The 23003-nt window shown below is 44.0% G+C and overlaps 2 protein-coding genes across 2 annotated transcripts; both read left to right on the forward strand.

Moving 5' to 3' along the window:
- The first annotated feature begins 1087 nt into the window (after positions 1-1087).
- LOC115654941 (dual specificity protein phosphatase 13-like) lies at positions 1088-4393 on the forward strand. Its single transcript, XM_030569864.1, has 3 exons — positions 1088-1280; positions 1618-1835; positions 4059-4393. The coding sequence occupies exons 1-3, from the start codon at positions 1114-1116 to the stop codon at positions 4256-4258; spliced, it is 585 nt and encodes a 194-aa protein (XP_030425724.1). The 5' UTR covers positions 1088-1113; the 3' UTR covers positions 4259-4393.
- Positions 4394-10260: 5867 nt separating this feature from the next.
- LOC115655432 (dual specificity protein phosphatase 26-like) lies at positions 10261-21228 on the forward strand. Its single transcript, XM_030570869.1, has 3 exons — positions 10261-10606; positions 15595-15812; positions 17731-21228. The coding sequence occupies exons 1-3, from the start codon at positions 10461-10463 to the stop codon at positions 17940-17942; spliced, it is 576 nt and encodes a 191-aa protein (XP_030426729.1). The 5' UTR covers positions 10261-10460; the 3' UTR covers positions 17943-21228.
- The last annotated feature ends 1775 nt before the right edge of the window (positions 21229-23003 follow it).

The following is a 23003-nucleotide window of genomic DNA, read 5'->3' on the forward strand; positions in this document are numbered from 1 at the left end:
CCTCTGTGCATCTTGGGGACAATTATTAATCTGACTGTCTGTCTGTTCTTCACCAGGCCTTTTATTCACTTAATATAGGGCTACATGTCTCTAATGGCAGCTGCTGTGTTTGCAATTTCATAGTGTGTAATAACAGGTCTGTCTTGGGAGATGGGAATATTGCAGGCAGGGAGCTAGCGTGTGCACACACGTTTGAAGTCCCTGGCTCAAGAATATGACATTGCTACCTCTGTGGAAGGGGTGGGGCAATTTTGGTTGTATCTAGGATGCATTTTTCAACTAAATAATTTTAGTTGAAAAAAAAATAAATGAGATGAGCATTGCTCATGGTTGGTCTTTTTAATGTTATTCCTTAAGTGGCTAATTCCTAGGAGTTAGAGTGCCTGGGTCCTGGTAAACTTACTAGGATTGTGGGGGAGGGCGGGTTTGTGGCTGCTGAGAGCCTCGTAGATTAAGAATCATGCTTGCAGTGATCTTCCAGACTCACCTGACCTCGACCTCTGACCTGCCATCCCAATACAACCCACTTCCCCTTACTGGCAATGCCTGACAAGTAAGTCTTTTAGGCTGACAACCAGCAGGGAAAGTGGGTTGGATCAGAAGTTGAACTCTCATATGGGGGGAAAATGTCAGAGTCTGGAGAGAGGCTGTACAAGAAGCTAGGAGGGATGGTGGGGAGAATGAGACCAGCAGTCCACTGGGAGGAGAGGATTTCTGGCACTTGGCAGGGGCCTCATTCTGTTGTGGGAAAGGAGAACAAGATAGCCAGGAGGGAAGTGGTGCTCCAGATGGGGAGACCAGACGAAGCACTAACGACAAATATACTCTTTAGCTCACTGTGACTTAAAATATTTTCCCTACTTTAAATGATAATTGCACTGATTAGCCTTTGCTTTTTAGTGCTGTTGATCATTTAATGACTGTCTTAGAAGATACGGCTACTGCGTTTCTTTTATAGTATGTTGAACGGGATATTACCATGCTGCTGATCAGCACCTGTTGCCATTAGTCTCCGTGAATGAAAATGACAGCTGAGAATGTTGGCAAAATTCAAGTAAACAAGGCAACATTGGTTCAGTTGCTCAGATTTCTGAGAGCAAAGTTTCTGTTTTAATGACAATGGCTGAAGGAGATGTGTTGCTCGCAAAAGACCCTGAAGGTTCTGAGACATGTACAGCTGAGGTCCCTACAGTGAAAGACATAGAGCAGCTTTTGAACACTGGATTATCTTCTTGTAACCACACTGATGAAGTATGGCCTAACCTCTTCTTAGGAGATCTGTAAGTATAACTTTATGGAATGGCTCAGTAGAATTTAAGAGCAACACAGTACTTTTTGCCTCTTTCAGACTGCTATAATTTTGGAGCTCCTGTTTATTTTGAGCATGGCTTATGAATATTGCATTGAGGCAGTTCTTGGTTGTCTTACTTGATGAAGGTTTGAACAGTGCAGTCCTTAAAATCGATTTCGGATAAAAATGATGATTGGGTAGTTAATTGTTGTGTAGTCTGGAGAAACAATGTCTTAATTTCTGCCCTAGAAAATGCAACCACAAAAGTTTTCTTACTATGTAAATATCTCTGCAAATCTATTTGTTTATATTTGTCTTTTCCTTAGAGTTACAGCTCACAACAGATTTGGTTTATGGAAGATGGGCATTACCCATGTTTTAAATGCTGCCCATGGCACAATGTTTTGCCAAGGAGGCCAAGACTTTTATGGCACTACCATTGATTACTATGGCATACCAGCCTATGACCTTCCAGACTTCGACATAAGCCAATACTTTTTCTCTGCAGCAGAGTTTATACATAAAGCCTTGAACACACCAGGAGGTATGAAATCATTGCTGTTCAGTTTGGTTTTAGATTACATGCTATTTTGACAGGTTGGTCCCGCAAGTTTGGTCTACAACCATATCTAGAGGGTGATACCCATTAACTCATGGTCACCTGCTCACTCTCTGGAGCACTCACCACCCACTCTTTGGAGGGTGGGTGCAACCTGTGCTCAGCACCTTTTCCTTCCCAGCCCCAGTATCTCAAAAGAACCAAGGGAGGATGCAGAGAAGTGAAGGGGAGAAAAAAGACCAAACACAGTAGAAAGGTTGAGGAGAGATTGGGGTAGAAAATAAAGGAGAGAAAAATCAAAGTGAAAATAGCTGGGAAGAAAGGCTGAATCTAGAAGAGGAAAAATGAACATGTAAAATGGATGCAAATTACTGACACCATGAATCCTGCCGAGAGCAAAGCTACAATACTACAGTATATAGAAAGGACGTATGAGGCTAGGACAAGAAAGAGGAAAGGGGGGGAAAGAATAAGGATGCATAGCTAAAAGACATTTAGAAAGGTAGCCCAGTTTTAAACCTATTATTCTGTAACGTGATTTCATAGAATCATAGAATCCTGGGACTGGAAGGGACCTCAAGAGGTTATCTAGTCCAGTCCCCTGCACTCATGGAAGGACTGAATATTATGTAAACCATCTCTGACAGGTGTTTTGGCCTGATATATTCATTTTCTGTACAAAAAGCTCAGACATAGTCCAAGAGGGATAAGAACATAAGAACAACCATAGTGGGTCAGACCAATGGTCCATCTAGCCCAGTATCCTGGCTTCAGACAGTGGCAAATGCTAGGTGCTTCAGAGGAAATGAACAGAACATGCGATCGAGTGATCTTTTCCCTGTTGTCCACTCCCCGCTTGTGGCATCAGAGGCTAGGGACACCCAGAGCACGGGGTTGCATCCCTGACTATCTTGGCTAATAGCCACTGATGGATTTATCCTGTGTGAGCTTATCTAGTTCTTTTTGAACCTGGTTATATTTTGGCCTTCACAACATCCCCTGGCAACAAGTTCCACAGGTTGACTGTGCATTGTGTGCCACCCCTGTGTTTTGTTTATTTATTTTTATTAGTCATGCTTGTATTCAGCCTTAGCTGATCTGTTGTCTCAATGTATTATATATTGTAAAAAATACATTTTTAAATAAACAAATGTGTAAAGAGACAGACAGCCTTATCCAACAGCCCTTATTCATGTAAGGAGTCTCATTCATTACTAAGGAATTCTCCCACTGTGAGTAAGGGCAGCAGGATTGGGCCAAGAAGGATAACACTCAGCACTACAGAAACCTTCAATGCATTGTACAAAATCTATGAATAACCTCTTTGCACACTGCCTAGAATAAGTGGGCTGGGTCCTTAGGCACTACCACAATAGAATAACAATTAACAATAGTCCACAAAGGGCAGATCCTCATTTAGCGGCAATATACCTCTTATTTATCTTGTAGTTTAGCTTGTGTTTTCTCCATCCATCCAGGCCCAATCTTACAACCCTTATTTATAGGGGTAGCCCCCATTGATTTCAAGTAAACATGGTCTACATTCTTTGTTCCTAGATGTATATATTTACATTTAGCCATATTAAAATGCATACAGTTTGCTTAAGCCTCAATTTACCAAGTGATCCAGATCGCTCAAAATCAGTGACCTGTCCTCTTCACTATTTACCACTCCAATTTTTGTGTCATCTGCAAACTTTATCAGTGATGATTTGGGTCATGGACAAAAAGTGTTAAATAGCACAGGGCAAACAATGAATGTCTGCGGGTCCCCACTGGAAACACATCCACTAAGTGACAATTCCTCACTTCTATTACATTTTGAGAGCGAGCAGTAACCAGTTTTAATCCATTTAATGGGTGCCATGTTAATTTGATATCATTCTTGGTTTTATAAAATTAAAATGTCATGTGACACGTAGCCAAACACCTTGCAGAAATCTAAGTATATTACATCAACACTGTTACCTTTATCAACCAAATTTGTAATCTTATCAAAAAGAGATATCAAGTATGAATAAGTATTACTTTTGTGAGCAGGATTATTAGCAGTTCATGTGATGTATCTACCAGGGTTAGAAATCAAACTTGTTAACCTAACTACTTTGTTCAGAGTCTCTGGGATTTTTTCTCCCCTTTAATTTAAACTTCATCTGACATATTGCTGATCTTCCATGGCCATAACTTGCTTTCATTTTCTCTTACTAGCTAAAATTTTGGTGCACTGTGCGGTTGGAATAAGCAGGTCAGCTTCTTTGGTGTTGGCATATCTCATGATAAATCATCACCTCCCCTTGATCAAAGCCATCAAAGCAGTGAAGGAACATCGATGGATTTCACCCAATAGAGGGTTTCTAAAACAGCTGCGAAATTTGGACATTCAGCTACGGCAAACAAGAGGCTGTTGATCAGTGAATAGATCCAAACTATCTTTAAGTTACTTTCTAGGAATGTTCTCATGAAAATTTGGTCTTCAGAATCACTGCACTTATTAAATGTATCTACTAGCAATACACTTTGGCGACAAATAAAAATACATACTAGAAAAACTAATGATTGTAATAAATAGTAATTTAAGTGATTTTTTAGGGGGTACCTCAGGCCTCTAAGAAGAGCACAGCTCTTTCTAGCTTATGCCTCATCTACACTAGGAGCACAATTAGTCATATATCGTCCCTAGTGTGATTACAACATGGTTCCATTGTGTAGTCTAGATGGACTGGGCAGTCCTTGAGCTGTGCTAATGCCTTGGATATGCCCAAGGATTTTATTTACTTGTACAATACAGTTGCGGTCTCATCTACATTAAAAACTGGGAGCATGTTGTAACCTCGTCCCTTGACTTGGCTACAACTGTAATGTATATGGGCCCCTGGCTACAGTTTCTCATTGTGCTTCCCACTTTCAGTGAGGATGGAAGCTTCTCAGAAGTCCACCCAATACACTCATGTAAATTTCAGTAACATTCAGCATTCACTATTGCTCTTGCAAGGTACTTGATTGTTTTGCTGATAGTTCACCTGAGGCAAACAGCATCAGTGAGAACTTTCCCCACTCTGTCTCACCAACTTCCTGAAATTTTCCTAAGACTACCAACTCATGCAGGCAACTAAATAGCTGTCAGAGTGATGACTTGGGCATTGCCAGCCTGGTGACTCTTGCAGCAAACCCTTACTTGTGTAAACAGTTTGCAGAGAATAGGATGTAGGAAATTACATCCTTCAGTAGGTTTTGTATCTTCAGAATGCTTTGCAAGCATTAACTCATTAATTCTCACACTCATTTTAAAGATGGAAAAACTGAGGTAGTGAGTGTGATGGGGTGTTCACTCTGAAGGGCTTAATGGATGCCAAATCACAAAGAGGACAGAGTGGTTACTGGAGCAAGAGAGGTGCTGCAGACCAGAGAAAGACAGAGTGATGTTATGCAACAACAGGAAGGAGCATAGACCTCACTAGCTAATCAACAGGGTGGCCAGGCAGAGGCTCCAGCCTAGTAATGAGTGGAGCACCCCATGAGTTTAAGCTACTTGCTCAATTTAACCAGAACTCAGAAGTTTCCAACTCCCCCTCCTGTGTTAATACCATTAATCCACACTGCTCTAGAAGCACTGATGAGTATACTTGATGTTAGCATCTCCCCTTTCCCTTTCTCCCCACCCCTTCCTGGGCCCTCTTAGCTGCTGCTCCCCTCCACCAACAAAAACATACCACAGCCTAGTCAGGCAAATACTAGAACCTCTCCCCACTTGCTAGAACACAGTCCCCACAATTTGACACCCAATTTCACTTTGGTTCTTTCCTGGTCTCCAGCTTGAGCCCTGAGCGCAGGCCGCCTCCCTCTCTCTGGTTCTTTATCCAAGGGTCAGGACTGGAATTGGTAGCAGGGAAGGCGTGTAAGAAGACTCTTTGCTGAAACAAGTTCTTGTCTTGCTTCCCAGCCGCTTGAGACCGTTCCTGGGCATGCACCCAAGTGTCCATGCTTAACCCTAGTGCCTTGTCTATGTGCAAAGTTTCACTGGCTCAACTTTAAATCAGTTTTAAAATCAATTTAGTTAAACTGGAGCAAAGAGACTCAATTTGATTTAAACCTGGTTACATCAATGTAGCCTAATAAGGCAGTAAGTTCATTTAAATCATTAGTTAAGCTAAACTGATACAAACCAGGTTTAAATCAAAGTAAGGGTGTCCACATAACATTCGGTACCATTGGTTTAACAAACAAACAAAAAAAACCCAACACTTTTAGCTATAAACTATACCATTTTTAATATAAAGGCATTCAAATTTGGCACCACCAATCTATCTGGAAATTAGCCAGTTACCTTCTGATACAAAGCTAAATCTGCTTTTGTCCTTTGTTACTTCAGAATGATTTATTGACTAAATGACCTTATAATAACTTTCCCCCACCAGATTAAGTAAACACATTTCTCCTTGTTTTTTTTACTCTTGAAATATCAGGACTGATCAGTTCCCTGTCTTTGCTGCAGGTGATCTGCAAAATCTTTGGGGGACTTGAACAGTGGTAACTAAGCAGCTGCCTCTCTTCTATCCCACAGCTTTGTGAAACTTGATTCCTGGAGAGTCTAAGGAGCTGCCCCACAGTTCGGACTGCAGGGGTGTGAATAGCAATGAGCACCAAAGTGCTATGCTGTAACTCCCCTGGGCAGATGCTGCAGGTGGAAACTAAAAGGTTCCTAGTTCACCAACAGGACTACATTAACGCAAACTAGACAACTTTTCATTTGCACCTTCGCCATCTACATGAGGAGTTACAGCGCAGCACTTCGGTGCACTCTGCTATTCAGATCCCCATAGTCCGAACTGTGGGGCAGTGTAGACCAAGACCGAGGCTTGGATCCTGATTCAAGTCAGCACTATGCATATGCTTAAACCCATACCTTATTTCAACATGAGCTCAATTGCTTTGCTGAATCAGGGTGCGAGTGCAGATCACAGCTCCATGGAATAGAAGGGGGGGACATTGCAAAGTTTAAAAAAAAAATACAAGTGGAAAATGTTTTGAACAACAGCAACTGCCTTAAGCCAACCTTTATACATCACAAAGGAGCGGGGGGCAATGTGTTTGCTTCGAAATTCCCCATTTGGATTAATGGGAATTTGTATGAGTCAATGCTTCATCATAATTTAATCACTCATTCACATTACAATAGATTTCAGGCTTTTTGCCTGTGGAAGAGAAGGCATCAAAATTATAAAATATATGCAAGGGAAACAGTGTATCTTAATGGCTTTCGGATGGACAGAATTCCTCACGAGTGAGATTAATGGAATTCCCTGTCAAAACAATGCTTTGCGTGCTCCCTAACATCTGTCCCAAGAAGTCACAGCTGCAGAAGTTGTTCCTGTTATAAAATTAATATTTGCCGTCCTGGAGAGTAGTTTCCTGAGTAGTGTAGATGAGAGAGGTACAAAGTGAAGTGAGCTGGACTGGCATCCATACCAGAAATAACACAATGATGTTCTCCTGTCAGAAGAGCTGGTCAGTGAGAAATCATTACTTTTTATTTGCAAAGTCAGCATTTTATGCATTTACTCTTTGCTCATAAAGGGCCCCATACTTACTAACACTGAGTATTATCTTACCCTGGGAGTAGATTTATTTATTGAAATGGCACTTCTTGTGGAATAAGGCACCAATCTACATGAGTAAGGGTGACAGAATCAGACCTATATTATTTTAAGGAGAGAAAACACCTTGCTGCAGCCTACTGGAAGAAAACAAACTTCCTCACTACCATTCATGACTACTCAAGGGCCAGGTGGTGATAGTACATTACTAGTTTACACTCACCATTTCCCTCTAATAACTGGAAGACCTGTTATTGCAAGTGACTGAATTTTGCAAATTAGCAGGCAAATGAACAAGACCATATATACCTTTCAAAATGTTCCTAGGTACCTAAAGATGTAGGTACTGTGACAAAGTTCATCCTCTATCTTGATGGGTCCTGTGCTTATTGGAGGATTTGTTCACCTCAGAGATTTATCATGTGGGTCAGGGAACAGTCCAGAGAACTTCCCTTCTGGTAGAACCCACAGTCCAGGTCAATTCCTCCTGTGTCTGATCAGGAATTGGGAGGTTTGGGGGTAACCCGGGCCCGCCCTCTACTCCAGGTTCCAGCCCAGGGTCCTGTGGACTGCAGCTGTCTAAAGTGCCTCCTGGAACAGCTATGCGACAGCTACAGCTCCCTGGGCTACTTCCCCATGGCCTCCTCCCAACACCTTCTTTATCCTCACCACAGGACCTCTCTCCTGGTGTCTGATAATGCTTGTACTCCTCAATCGTCCAGCAATACACCTTCCCACTCTCAGCTCCTAATGCCTCTTGCTCCCAGCTCCTTGCATGCACGCTACAAGCTGAAGTGAGATCCTTTTTAAACTCAGGTGCCTTGATTAGCCAGCCTGTCCTAATTGATTCTAACAGTTTCTTCTCAATTGGCTGCAGGTGTCCTAATTAGCCTGCCTGCCTTAATTGGTTCCAGCAAGTTCCTGCTTGTTCTGGAACTGCCCCTGTTACCTTACCCGGGGAAAAGGGATCTACTTAATCTGGGACTAATATATCTGCCTTCTAACACTCTCCTGTATCCATCTGGCCTGACCCTGTCACAGTACCTAGTGAGGTTTTCAAAAGCACGTAACTTCCATTGATGTCAGTGGGAGTTAGGTGCCCAGGTGCTTTGGAAAATCTCAGTAGGTGCCTAAATGTATCTAAAAATGTGACCCTTAGGCACTTCTGACAATTTTATACACAAGGTCCAATCTATGAGGTGCTGACAACCTCCACTCCGCTTAGGGTGACCAGACCGCAAGTGCGAAAAATCAGGACAGGGGTAGGGGGTATATATATAGGGTGAGGGAATGGGTTTAAGCATATGCATAAATATATATGTATTTCTCTTATATAGGAGCCTATATAAGAGAAAGACCCAAAATCGGGACTGTCTCTATAAAATCGGGACATCTGGTCACTCTAAGAGGTCTCCACTAACGTTATTGGACAGATGGCACTCTCTGCCACAACACTTAGAGTCACAGAGTCTAAGGCCAGAAGAGCCCACCAGATCATCTAGCCTGAGCTCTTGTATATCACAGGCCACACAGCACCCATACACTAAACCCAGTAACCAAAATGAGACCAAAGTTCTACAGCCCACCAGAGATTAAACTATTATATGCCACAGGCAAAACATAGGAGAGACCAATCTGACCCAGGGGAAAATTCCTTCCCAACCCCACATATGGTGATTGGTCAGACCCTGAGCATATGAGCAAGAAATAGCCAGCTAAGCACCTGAGAGAAATAATGATTGGTGCCATCTCCGAGCCCTGACCCTTCCTGTAAAGTGTCCCATCTCAAGGCACGGCCATCTCTGATGCTTCAGAGGAAGAAGACCAAAAGACAAAAATCCAACATGGGGAGTCAGGGGTGTGTGGAAAATCCCTTCCTGACTCCTGCAGGTGACCAGATGATACCCTGAAGCATGAGCTTTAAGACCTAAACCATAAGGGACCTCCAGGACTGCTGAGCCCTGCTGCCACCATCAAAAGCAATCCTGTCATACAATCCCACTCATATGTTCTCTGCTCAGCCCTGCCCCAATCTGTTCTTTCTTTCCTTATACAGGGAAATTCTCATCATCCCACACAAAACCCTGTATGGTTGCCCTGTTGATGGGGACCCTGGCTATATAGGATTCCACAGTGAAGGAGGTTAGGTTGGCTCCTGCATTAGACAAGAGCTGGTGAAAAGCAGGCTGCTTCTCTTGTGCTGGCCAAAACATTTTCCCCATTGTATACAGTGGTTAAGTTCAGGAATCAGTAGACACTCACGGTCTTTAGGGACTTTGGAAGTTCCTGGAAGGAGGCATAGCTGATCTCATTTGTTATGATGGGAGCAAGCTGTGCTTTGTTAAACTTCACCAACCACGAGAGATGGAGTCAGAAACACAGGTGATGGGGCTCTCCGTTCCACTGAGTTTCCTGCATTTCCATTTGGGTGATGAGATGGGGTGGGTGTCATGCCTGGTTCTGGTTACTTCAGTCTCAGCAAAGCTCATTGTGATCGTTAATTATTATTTTGTTGTTAAAGATGCAGAAACTTGTAAGCATAGTGGTGACTAGTCCTTCTTAATTGTATTTAGCCTAGATAGAGTCACGTAAATCTCCAGTGGAAACGTACTGAAGTTTGTTTATTTTGGACCTCTCTAAAATGAATGGTCTCCCTGTTTTTAGCTGACTACCACTAATACTAGAACAGTGTTGGAGTAGAATGACAGTTCTTCTGCAGAGAGCTCTGGCTGCTCCTCTGAGCTGCAGTAACATTGTTTACTTCGGACATGATTAACACTTGTTTATTGCATACTTTTGTGTTGTCAGTTAAAGTTTCCATTTCGGCCCTGACATGACGCCAAGTGAATCGGGGGGCTGGAATAAGGCCTGCCATATTTAAAGAAATCCAGCTGCTTGGAAACATCAAGTGTCAGCAAAGAAAGCACAGTTCAACAGGAGCTCCACTATTAATTCCTCAGCAACCGTGTGTGACCAGGTCTCAGATAAGCTAAATCAATACATAACCAAAGGGTCAATGTCTGAAGACGGTCAGAACCTTCCAAACCATCAGCGTTTCCCATCTGCCACTCCTGTCAAAGAGCTGGAGCATGTTTTGGACAGCTGCAGGATGGAATTAAATCATGTGGATGAAGTGTGGCCTAACCTGTACATAGGTGATATGTAAGTGTTATTTGAAACCGAGCCATTCTTTATGATTGTCAATGTAAGCTGTCACTGTTTTACTTGGTGATATCTGTAAAACTAGTATTTTTAAATTGACTTTTAGATTAGAACTGGAGTGTGCATTACACACTAAAGAAAGTACTTACCATACCAAAGAACACAGTTAGAAAAGAATTCCCACATGCAATATTTTTCCTTATTATTTTATATTTAATTATTACAATTATTTTTAATGGATTTTACAAATGTTCCAAACAGTAAAGTCTCAAATTGTGCAGACAACTGAGACACAGAGCTCTCTAAATTTGGTATAGAATATTTCTCATTTCATGAGACATGTTTTGTTTTTCAACAGATTTCCATGAAATGGATATTTTCACATTAAAAAAATTTAACACTCTAAAATTTGTTTTTAGAGCAAACTGATCTTCAGCTGGATTTTTTTTGCTCACAAATATAACCATATTTTAATCAAACCAGACCCATTACTTTTGGTTAATAAATTTGTGATGAAGAAGAGAAACTGCCTGCCAGTATGGCAGGGATTAAGGATAGCCTTTGGGCCCAGCTAAGCCTGCCGGCAATGCCAGACCTGGGGCGGGTAGAAAAGGAGAGAGCCTGGCTCAATTCAGGGCTGACTGGTAAAGAGGCAGGAGCTAGCTACAGTCCGACCTAAAAGGAAGGATCACTAGCCTGCAGGCCAAGTCAGCCACTATGGAGCATGTTCTGTCCCCTAGCAAAGGGAGATTGCAGAGAAGAGCTACGTGCCTTCAGTAACTGGGTGACTGCACACCAGAGACATTGTGGGGTTTGGTTTCACCAAACTTACAGCCGGCCCACCTGAAGGAGCCTGGGACCATGGAAGGATGTGGCCCAAGATCCACAAGGGAGGAGGCAAGCCACCCCAACAAATTGGACTATACGGGCCATGTCCCAGCTGAAGGAACACTGGTAGGAAGCAGACTAGGATTGCCAAATTTCCAGTTGCACAAAACCAAACACCCTAGCCCCACTCCTTCCCCAAGGCCCGGCTCACTACATTCCCTCTCCCTCAGTGGCTCGCTGTCCCTCATCCTCACTCACTTTCACTGGGCTGGGGCAGGGAGTTGAGGTCCAGGAGTGAGTGAGGGCTCTGGGGGTGGGGCCAGAAATGAGGGGTTCAGGGTGTGGGCTCTGGGGATGAGGGATTTGGGGTCCAGGAAGGGGCTCCAAGCTGAGGGGTGGGGCCGAGGGATTCAGAATGTGGGAGGGGGCTGTGGGTTGGGGTGTGGGAGGGGATATGGGCTCTGGGCTGGGGGTGTGGGCTCTGCACTGGGGCCAGGGATGAGGGATTTGGGGTGCAAGAGGGGGCTGCAGGTTGAGGCAGGGGATTGGGGTGCAGGAAGGGGTAGGGGCTCTGGGATGGGGATGAGGCATTTGGGGTGCAGGAGGGGGCTCTGGGTTTGGAGGGATGCAGGGCTGGGGCAGAGGGTTGGGGTGCAGGGGGGTGAGGGCTCTACCTGGAGGTGCAGGCTCTGGGGTGGGGCTGGGGATGAGGGGTTTGGAATGCAGGAACGGGCTCCAGGTTTGGGGTTCTCAGGGCTGGCGCATGGGCTTACCTCAGACAGCTCCTGGTCAGCAGTGCAGTGGAGCTAAGGCAGGCTACCTGCCTGTCCTGGCTCCACACTGCATCCCAGAAGCAGCCAGCAGTAGGTCCGGCTCCTAGGCACGGGGGCCAGGAGGCTCCACATGCTGCTCTTGCCCAGACGCACAACCCCACCAGCTCCCATTGGCCATGGTTCATAGCCAAAGGGAGTTTGGAGCCAGTGCTCGGGGTGGGGGTAGTGCAAGGAGCCCCGTGCCCCACCTCTCCCCAGCTAGGAACCGGACCTGCTGACTGCTTCCGGGGTGCAACGCAGTGCCAGAACATGTAGGGACTAGCCTGCCTTAGACCTGCAGCACCGCTGATCGAACTTTTAACAGCCCAGTCGGCAGTGCTGACAGGAGACACCAGGGTCCCTTTTTGACTGGGCATTCCAGTCAAAAACCAGACACCTGGAAACCCTAAAGTAGCCCAGGACTGTGGATTTAGACTCCCTCCTTGGAATGCCCCCTGTTCAGGAGTCAACTCACACAGGGCCCTGGGATGGGACCTGATGGAGTGGGAGGGTCTGGGACCCTTACCCCCAACTGGCTGAAAGACTGAGGCACCTTGATCAAGGAAACAAAGGGTTGGAAGTTGGGCACACCAATCATTAGGCCACCTGGACCTACAAGCGCCTGTTACAAAGTTATTTTGGGGATATTTTTGCTCTATTTTGGAGCTGTGGTAGCTATCCCATTCTTAGACCTTGACTCAGCAGAGCACTTAAGCACATGCTTAACTTTAGGTATGTTCTTAAATACAATTGAAGTCAATAAGATGTAAGAATGTGCTTAAAGTTATACATGTGCTTTACTGAATCAAGGCCTCAAGATAGATGAAATTTTTCTTATACGCCCAATTTAACCCTTTCCTACAGCTCCCCCAGAAGACTCTAACCTTTCTAACACTTTCTATGCTGCTTCTCAACTCTTCCCTAACTGCAAAATTTCTTATCTTATTTAAATACACACACCGAATTCTCTGCATTATAACTTTAAAATAATCAACTATACAATCTGCACTGTTGGCCGCAGAAATCCAGAAAAGATAACATAAGTGTTTACTGCTTAGGAAGTATTTAAGTATGTTCCTTTCATGCTTCGTCCCAGTGGCCTATTCCCATGCTTAATATTTGCTAGATCAAGGCATTTAAATTTCAAAGCTGGATAAATTAGGCCCTACCCAGAAAGCCCTTTGCATGCAGAAGTCCCACTGGGGTTGATAAACATTCCATGCTCAGAGGGCTTCCTGATCTGGAATTGTAATAGAGAAGTGTCATTAGGGGCTGTACAACTGGGAGAGAAGGATTTCTTTCCAGCTCTACAGAAGTCACCTGCACAAAGCCCTCTGACATGAATTTTGTGCAGGGTGGCTAGGATTTCACCCTGTATTTGCTTCTTTCTGATGCATAAAGAAACATTAATTTTGCCAACTGTGCAAGTCTAGAACCCTGTTTTTATATCAAACAGGTCTCCTGGCACCATCAACAGGCTTAAATATTTGGACATAATAATCATGATAATTACCATAAGAGAAGGAAGGAGCTACTAGTGATTCTTTAGCCACATTTCCCTGTGATTATATTCTGAAAACTGGAAGTCTTAGCAATAAACAAATAGAGCATAAAATAATGAGCAAGCATGTGCTGGGGAAACAAGACCATATGTTTTAAAAATTGAAACAATACTTTACGTTTCAAATTCTGCAAGTGCAAATCATGAGTTCTGATCTGCTTTCCAGACCTGTTGGATTTGAGGCCAGTGATCCTGCAATGGTATAATGGAGGCCTTGTCATGCTGGCGACATGCCATAATTGGTGGCCATCTTCATTGCATTTTTATTTTAAAATGCATTTATTTTGTTGAAGGGTTTAATAACATCAGTGGAAATCTGTATTCTTTCAAGAGTATTTAAAAAAAATCCTTGGTTTCCATTCACAGTTGAGAACAATGTCTGTGTATGCTCTGCAAAGATCCAACAGCAGAAAGGTCTGAGCAGCGGAGCAAGGCAGCAGATCTTGAACATCGAAGAAGAGCACAGAGTTATTTAAAAATTGAAATTAGTAAAAAGCAAAATTACAGAGTTTAACTGAATGTATCAAGAACTGCAGACAGGATTTTTCCCCTCTGTTGAAATCAATGGGACCATTTGCACAAGCATCAACTATTCTCTGGAGTAAGCACCTTCTTAGGAGGGAAAGAGAAAGAAATAGAGGGCTTTGAAGTTAGAGGCCAAGTCTTTCCATTGAGTTCAATAGGCTTTGGATCAGGCCCTTTCTGAGCAAGGCTATGTCAGTGGAGATTAATTAGCATCTGAACTGTGCCATACGGTACAGTAGTCCGTAGCGCTATCATAGATTTACAGTTTTGATGGCCTGTTTCCTGGGAATTAGACCTGTATAATCACTCAGGAGGCTGCTTGGCAAGTGGAAATGAAAGAACAATCTAGAGTTAAGACTATATTTTGCTAATAAAGCTTTTTTCATCTTTAAAGCTAGCCTCCAAATTTCTTAACTTATACTGTGCAAACAACCTGAACCTCTCTCCTTAAAAGCAGAATACTAATGGCTGCCTGCTATATGCTGCTGTTCATCATAGAGGCTCCTAAATGCTCAACAAACTGACTGTTACATTGATGTACATGCATCACCCATAGTGAAATGCAGAGCCCTTTGGGGTGGAAGGCTGAAGGCCTTGAACAGTGCAAAGGAATGCTGCACAACAGTTCAGGGCAAAACATGAAGAATGCCATCCACAAATGAATCTAGCTGCTGAATTTTAAGCAGGCAGAATGTAATTAACCATTGGAATTTAGCCAGGTTCTGTGGGCTAACACCCCTACTCCTGCAAAAATGCATTCGGAAATTATTACAGATCGAGACAAAATGGCTGCAGACTAAACTAAAAGCTTGACTATGTCCTTTCAAAATGGGAGATGCTGAACCCATTTGTGAAGTGAACCTCCTTGTCAAGCACTCAGGGCCAACAAAACCCCTTGACTTCAGTGGGAATGAAGGCAGCTTTGCATCTCTCAGGATTGGGCTTTTAATTCTCATTAAAACTCATAGGAACTTACACAGATAGAGAGAGAGGAGGTTATTTTCATAAACATGAAATCTCTTTCCATATTTACATACAATTGCATATTTTCTATGTGCAGCTCCTATGTGATCATCAGATTAGAAATCACAATTTTCTGTCTCATGCTTGGTGTTGTGCCATGCAAACAGATCTCCAAGTGTAACAGACCCTGAACTGTTCAGTGACATTCAGTCTCAATAAGAGGCATCAGGGATTTGACCACATCAAACTCTTTCATTTAATACTTTTCCTTGTGACCTTTTATACCTAATTCTTGGTAGCTTGATTGCACATGACAAGGAAGAACTGAGGAAACTTGGCATCACCCATGTACTGAATGCTGCACATTCCACATGGGAAAGTAAAGGAGATCAAGCCTTCTATGGCCAAGAAATCCATTATTGTGGAATAGCTGCAGAAGATTCAACTGATTTTAACCTGCGTGAGCATTTCTACCCTGCCTCAGAGTACATTAATAAAGCACTGAGTGCTCTGAATGGTAAGTACCTCTCTTGATAATACTCTGTGCTTATGTAGTCCTTTTATCCCAGGATCATCAGCTGCCATACAAACATTACCCAACACCACTGGGAGACACACTCCCACAGCGCACTCACGTCTGGAGCGCCTCCAAGTGGCAGAGTGTGGTATCACAGTCCTTTTCTTGGCCCCCGCAGGCCAGCCTTTCTGTGTCTTCAATGGCTTGGCCCTCTGGCCAAGTCATAAAGTCTGAATGAACCCCTTCCAGGGTATTAAAGAGTCCAATAAATAAATGGGCTATTTTGTCCTCACACTAGGGTCTTCAGCCCTGGCTCTGGGCCCTTTAAATTCAGCCCTTTGTTCAGGCTCCCAGATAAACTCCATCCCTTTCTTGGGGTTTACATCACTTTACCTGTAGCTAGTAGGGGAACCCAGGCCTGCCCATTACTCTGGGTTTCCAGCCCAGGAACCCAGTAAAGAGCCACCACGTATTGCCCAAGCCAATTAATTGCAACTTGTTCCCTGGGCCTCTTCCTAACTGTATCCTTGAGCTTCATTCTTAGCTCAGGGTTAAGGTTCTCATGTCCTCACTCCCCTGGAAACCCAGCTATGCTCAATGCAGCCAGAACCAAAATCTCTGGTTATCCCTAAACTTCCTGTGGCCAGAAGGGCGCACCTTTCTTCATCCCTCTGGTCCCAGCCAGGAACTGGCCTACTATAGACCTGCAGATCCTTTCATCTGGGCGAGCAGGGTCATGATGGGCTGTCTCCCTTTAGAGATGGGAGGAAAATGGGACACCAAGAGGTTAAATAGTACACACAAAGTCACAGAACAAGTCAATGGCAAAGCTAGGCATCCAGGCTCCACATGGGCCCCCTTGTAATCACTAGGCCAGCTTCCCTTTTTTTGAACAGAAGGAAAAAGGCCTATGGAGGATGATGTAGTTTAGAAAGCGGTTAATATATAGCAGCTGGGATATGATGGCACCAGTGTTCTGCATTGATTCATCAGAAAGCAAATGCACATGAATCACTCCGTCTCTGGCTACAAAACAGCCAAGAGCAGATGTTGCAATAAGGTGATGTTGTGATACTAGCTATCACAGAGAGATGTGTCAACGAGCCATTGACAAGGTCTAGGGTCATGCTGTTTCCTCCTGTTACAAATCCATCAGGACACAAACCAACATGACCAGTAATTACTGTTCATTTATGGAATGGATCACTGTACTATTTAGAGGGCTAGAGTCACCCCAGTTAGCATCAACTGCACCTCCAAGAGTCAATGGTGGGCAGCACTTCAGACCAGATTCATCTCAAAGAAGAAAGCAGGCAGTGTTGTCTGCCCCCTACCCCTACACACCCCGTACCCTCCCTCAAAAGGATCCACCAGGGAAGGCAGTTGTAGATTCTGACAGAGGCTTCAGTAGGGATGTGCTGAATAAACACCTCCCAGCAACCCTAGACACACCCAATTCTCCAACCACCACAAGCTTAGTTTTGGGCCATGATAGCTCCTTTTAAGACCGTTAAGAGAAGGTAGGTTGGGGCTACTTTCTGCCGGCACTGCCTCCCCTGTCCTCTGAGAGGATTTTCTGCCTCAGGGGCCATACTCCATAGAAGATGATGTTAATCAGGAGGGAATTTACCTCAGAGATACATAATATCTTGTGGACTCTAAAGTCTGCCCCTTCTATTTAGTAAGAGTAGTCCAGAATTAACTTGCCCGAGACCCCTGACCTATTTCATATACTGGAAGTTGAATAACTATCACATTAGAATGGTTTTTGGTCACTGACCCAGGATGTATTCAAAGCAGTGTCCAAGAGGTGAAAACTAGGGCAATCCATTATCAATGTGCTGAGCGGCCCAAGACCCATAGTGACACTTCTGAGCAGACTGGTGCAGCACAATTCATCTTTGTTTCTCTTTTTCAGGAAAGATCTTAGTTCACTGTGTTGTTGGTAAAAGCAGATCCGCCACCTTGGTGCTGGCTTACCTTATGATCTACCATCACTTCTCACTGACCGATGCTGTCCAATGTGTCATCCAGCACCGAGCCATTTCACCAAACCAAGGGTTCCTGAAACAGCTACATGACCTAGATGTTGAATTGCAAGACAAGACAAACCTGTGTGAGCTCTTATAATGGGGGTGGGGGAAGATCAATAGTGACTATAAAATATGAAGTGCCCCAAAGTGTTAAAGGAAGTAAAAAGATTAAATGAATCTGAACCAAAATTCTAGTACCAAAGCCTACCCCTGTCCCACATTTTGTGATGGGGGAATCTCATAATCTGAACTTGAATCTGGCTCTGAATTTCACATTTATCTCCTCTCTCTCTCTGTCTCAAACTGGCTTAACCCTAACCCTGATCTGAATAATCCTGATCTTTTGGAAGGTCAAAATCCAAATCCAAATTTGTGATTTGGACCTGTCTCCAAGAAGAAGCAGTGAACTAACTGTCACCTGTTGACTCTCCATTTGTATATGCTGCCCTTCTGGGATTGATCCCATATTTCACAGTAATACTGGCTGAAGAGAACCCTGCAACAACCCTAACTCTTGATCAGGTGCAGTTTGCTTTAGCTGATATTAGAGATGGTTAAACCCATGGCTTCCCCATTTCCCACCCCTGCTCCCGCAAGGGAGAGTCAATTCAAGAAGGAAACAGGGAATGAATTTCTCTGTAAATGACAGCATTTTTCTCTATTAAGGACAGAAAAATCTATCAAATGCTAGGCTGGCCTGAGTGGACGCCTTGCAAGTTACAAGTGCACTGTACTTACATCTTTTACAAATCAGAGACTCCGTCCTCCCCTTTCTTCTGTATTTTTCTTGGTACTCTGTTCATTGTCTGTTTCATTTTCCCTTAGGGATATTTTTCCTCTCTCCCATTTTCCACTCCTTTTCCAGCCTCTCCTTAGCTGAAAGCAAACCTCATCACATTCACATTTGAACCAAAACTTGCAAACTCACAGGCTTCTCGTGGATTTGAAATGTCAAACAACCTGACTCATCCCTAGTTAACATGGGCCTGGAACAATCTCCATGTACTCACCAGGGGGTATTTCCATGGGTAGTTCTTTTGCTGGCTGTTTCTCCTTTGGCACTGCTCCAACACCTTATAGAAACCCCTTCATTGTGATTTCATGGAGCTTTAGGGGTGGAGCTGGGGAGTGGCCATATGCTCCTTGGCACCATCCACAGCAGCCTGCCCAGATTTCTGCATTAAATTGTATTCACTTTCACTGTCTCCTTTCTGTGCCTGCTGCTCAGCAGCTGCAGGGAGACCCTGCCAGTACCAGTGCTGTGACGTCACAGAAAACCACACAAGGATGCAGAGGCGGAAGGGAGTCTCTTTCCCATGAATCACTAGGATCTATGAGGTTGGGATGACTCCCCCACATTCTATTAGGCACAACTGACAGGAAACCTTAGGGAATTTTCTCTCTTCTCTTGTGGACTTTTCCCTGGAAGAGGCTGGGTTGGCCCACATATAGCCTGGAGCTAACACCTTCTGATTGTCCATCAAATCAGGAGATTGCTGCAGTCTGCATTGTGCAACTGCTCTAGCCCTGTGTCTGGTTCTTGGTTTGTTGGATATATTTGGTTACGAAGAGTGTTCTTGTTTTTCAAAGAATTCTTGTGTAATTCTGCATTGTCTGTGTTTTAATACCCTCACAGAGCAACTAAGTACAGTTGTTAGGCACGCTATGAAAAATATATAGTGTCACTTTAATGCAGAAACTTCATTTATTTGGAACGTGTATACAGTTATACTGTGGTTTGGAAAGCTTTGCTTTTGACAGTTTTATCTGAGTGACTTTTTTTTTTCCATTCAGCAAATATCAGGTTTCTTTAAAAAAAACAGGTGAAAGGGCCTCTGTTCTCATTTGATGAGGATCAGGGCAGTGTCAGCCTTGCTGCAAATACATCTGGTTATTGCAGGAGAATTTCTCAGACGTAGAAAACAATGTTTAAAACAGAGATCTTGGGGTTACTGGCTCCTGACATTTATCAATGCTTCTTTGAAGAATGACCTGAAAGCTGCGTACAGCAAAACCTGCTTTCCTCTCTGCCCTGTAATCAGTTTTCAAACTCCTGCTTTAATTCACATAAAACTGAAGTGAATTGATGAGTCAGTTACACATCTAGGCTTTCAGATGGATTATACTTCCCATCCACTGCAAGCCATGACAGCCATGCAAACCAACTACAGATTCACCAGCGATGACACTATTGCCCAGATGCCAACTGCTCCCCAGCCAATCCCACTCCATGCAGCTGTCCTTCCCAGTTAGTAGCCTCCTCTCTATAATAAAAATAGCTTTACATGTCATTATGTTAAAAAACAAACACCAAAAAAAACAAGCACTGGTTGCTGCCTTTGGGAGTCTATATCTTCCAAGGAGTGTTCTCCCTGGCCCCAACCCTTTTGCTCCCCAAATCCTCCTTGTCACTATCAGCTGTTCTGTCCCATAAGACATAAGCCCCTTAAGACAGAGATTTCTTCTTGTTTTCATCTATAAAGCACCAGACACACCGATGGTTCTATGTAAACAAATTATAATCCTCAGACCTTCCATTGATCCCAGCCCTTTTACCGCCACATCTCAACTTCCTTGACCATTTTTGTGTTGTGATCCCATATTTTGTAGAATTGCCTTGGCTCAGAGGCACCACAAAAATACATCATTCTGACAGTCAGGGTCCCGACACCCTAAGGGGAGAGCAGAACCCAAAAGAGCAAGCAATTGAATCACACAGTGTTACGGTGTATAAAAATATTTCAAGTAAGGTCTTTTACCAAAGCTTGTAACATTCAAAACTTGGTCATTATGAGCTATATGGACTGTGGTTATGAATTTATGTATTTATGTAGATATGAAATGGTGATCATAATCTGTGCTGAAACATTCAGCTCCACCTCACAACAGGGAGTGAGCAGGCAGGCAGGGAGGGGCTGCCTCCCCAACCAGACAAGACTAGCTCCAAGCACCTAGCATTGTACAATCCAGGAGCAGACAATGGTGGGCCGTTAGGGTTAATAGGAAAACACAGAGACATCTTGGCTAGAATTTCCCCACCCTAAATAACCATGAGTCACCATGCCAGGAGAGGAAGGGGAAAAGGCAGGGAGGCTGGGGAAGGGAGTGGAAGCCCTTAAACTTTATCTGAAGTTTTTATCCAGAAACTGAGGTGCAGGAAGCTATCCATGAAATTCCCTCTAAGACCAGTGGCAAGCCAGGAAACTCTTCAGAGGCAATAGGTAGCATATTGGAAAAGGGGATTTGTCTAATGTAGAGGCATAAAGCCTGAAATTGTGTATTTATGTTTATTTTCTGTGTAACTTATATGTGTTTGCTTTTCTTTCCGACTTCAGCTTTGAATCTGTGATATTTCTCTTAAATAAACCTTTTGTTTGTTTTTACCGCAAGCAGATCTCTGGTGTGCAGACTGTGTGGGCCTGTGCAGACTGATCACTCTGGGGCTCGTTTCATGCCTTCGGGGGTGATGAACCAGAGGGAAAAAGTCGGAGTGTCTGGTAATTAACTTGGGGTAGACGGCTTTGGTGAGACTCGAGACCAGAAAGGCTGTTGGAGTCACCCTGCAAAGAGTAACCAGGCTCGTGGTGGAAGCCAGGGTAAGATCTTTAGACTCGTGGTCTGGCAAGTGGTGTCAGGGCTCTAAGACACAGCAGCATAGCATGAAGGCACCCAAGATGACAGAACCTTACTGGTTTGGGTGATCCCCAAAACACCACAACCAGGCGTTCTGAAGAAATAGCACCTAGTTTAGAGAGCCTGATGCTGCTCCAACAGCAGCACAGGCAGAGTGCAGCTGTGGGGAGGATCTGTGGATGGAAAAAGTAAGTGAGTGGGTGGGAGAGGCAGAGGAAAGGACTAGGTAAGGATGAAGGGCCAGTTGTCTTTTGAAGAAAAGCCAAATATCTTCAACCCTCTGGTTCATCACCCCTGAAGGCATGAAACGAGTCCCTGAGTGATCAGTCTGCACAGGCCCAAAGGATGGAAGTGGGGGGGTAAAGGGCATTTTTAAACATTTAATTAGGGATGGGATACAGATCCATTGTCCTCACTGGTGCCGTTTCAAGGTGGTCATGATCAATGGTGAGCCAAGGTGGTAGTAACCAGAGACTCTTACGATCCAATGGCTGTGTGGTAGCCTATGGAAAATAAGGTGATGGGCTCCAGTTCTTACTGGGCAAATGTCCATATTGCTGAAACCACCACCAGTGCTAGAGCTTAAATGTTCACTCTTGTTGGCGGTCCCAGCTGAGAGGCCAAAGACCCCACAATCTGTGGAGACTGAACTCCCCTCTCGTCCCAGAAGAAAATAACTGAAAAGCATCAGCCAGGCGACGTGAGAAAGAATGCACTGCCACTGCCCATGCTGTAGCTATTCTGCAGTGAAACAAAGGACTTCAGTTTCCAGACCTGCCAATTTTGCATCATTCATCTGAACTAAATTCAGAACAAAGGGTAGCTTGTATTAGATAAACAGACAGAAATGTAATTGGTTTCCTGAACAAAATCAAACCTTAAAATATTTCTGACTCAGCTCAGTTAGATGGGAGTGTGGTTTGGGTCTTTCTACAACCACTTGCCCATCCTCACTTCACAACGTACATGAGCTACGCCTGCAAGTTAAGGTCTGAGGCCCCAGGTCCGAAGTCCCTGTCAGCCAAGCACTTAAACACCATCGACTTCAGTGAGAAATGGACACCTGCTCCACCAAATTAGGTACCTGCTTCAGTGCTTGGACAGATCACGCTGAACTGCTCTGCTGCATAGGGGCCTGAGAACGAAAGCTGAATTGGGGACCACAGAATGAGTAAAAACCAAGTGGAACAATCACAAAATACAATGTTGCTACAGATCATGGCTGGCAGATCAAAGCAAAGTTAGCTGTCCAGCTCAAGTGAAGTCCAATAAGAATTAGGCATTGGCCCCTTTGAAAATCCCATCCAACACTTCACAGTTGTATAGCTACTGAGCATCCTACATAGAATTGCCATACATTCTTCTTTTTATCCCAGAGGTTCATCATTTCAACCCCAAATTCTCCTGAGTATATTGACACAAGTAGCATGGGACCCAGCAGTGTGAGAAAATCTGAGGTCTGAGAAGATTAATTTGCATTTTTATAGTAAACAAACACCATACAAAGCAAGACTGGCACTTCACC

This window comes from Gopherus evgoodei, chromosome 7 (genome assembly GCF_007399415.2).
Source record: "Gopherus evgoodei ecotype Sinaloan lineage chromosome 7, rGopEvg1_v1.p, whole genome shotgun sequence".
Classification (NCBI taxonomy): domain Eukaryota; kingdom Metazoa; phylum Chordata; order Testudines; family Testudinidae; genus Gopherus; species Gopherus evgoodei.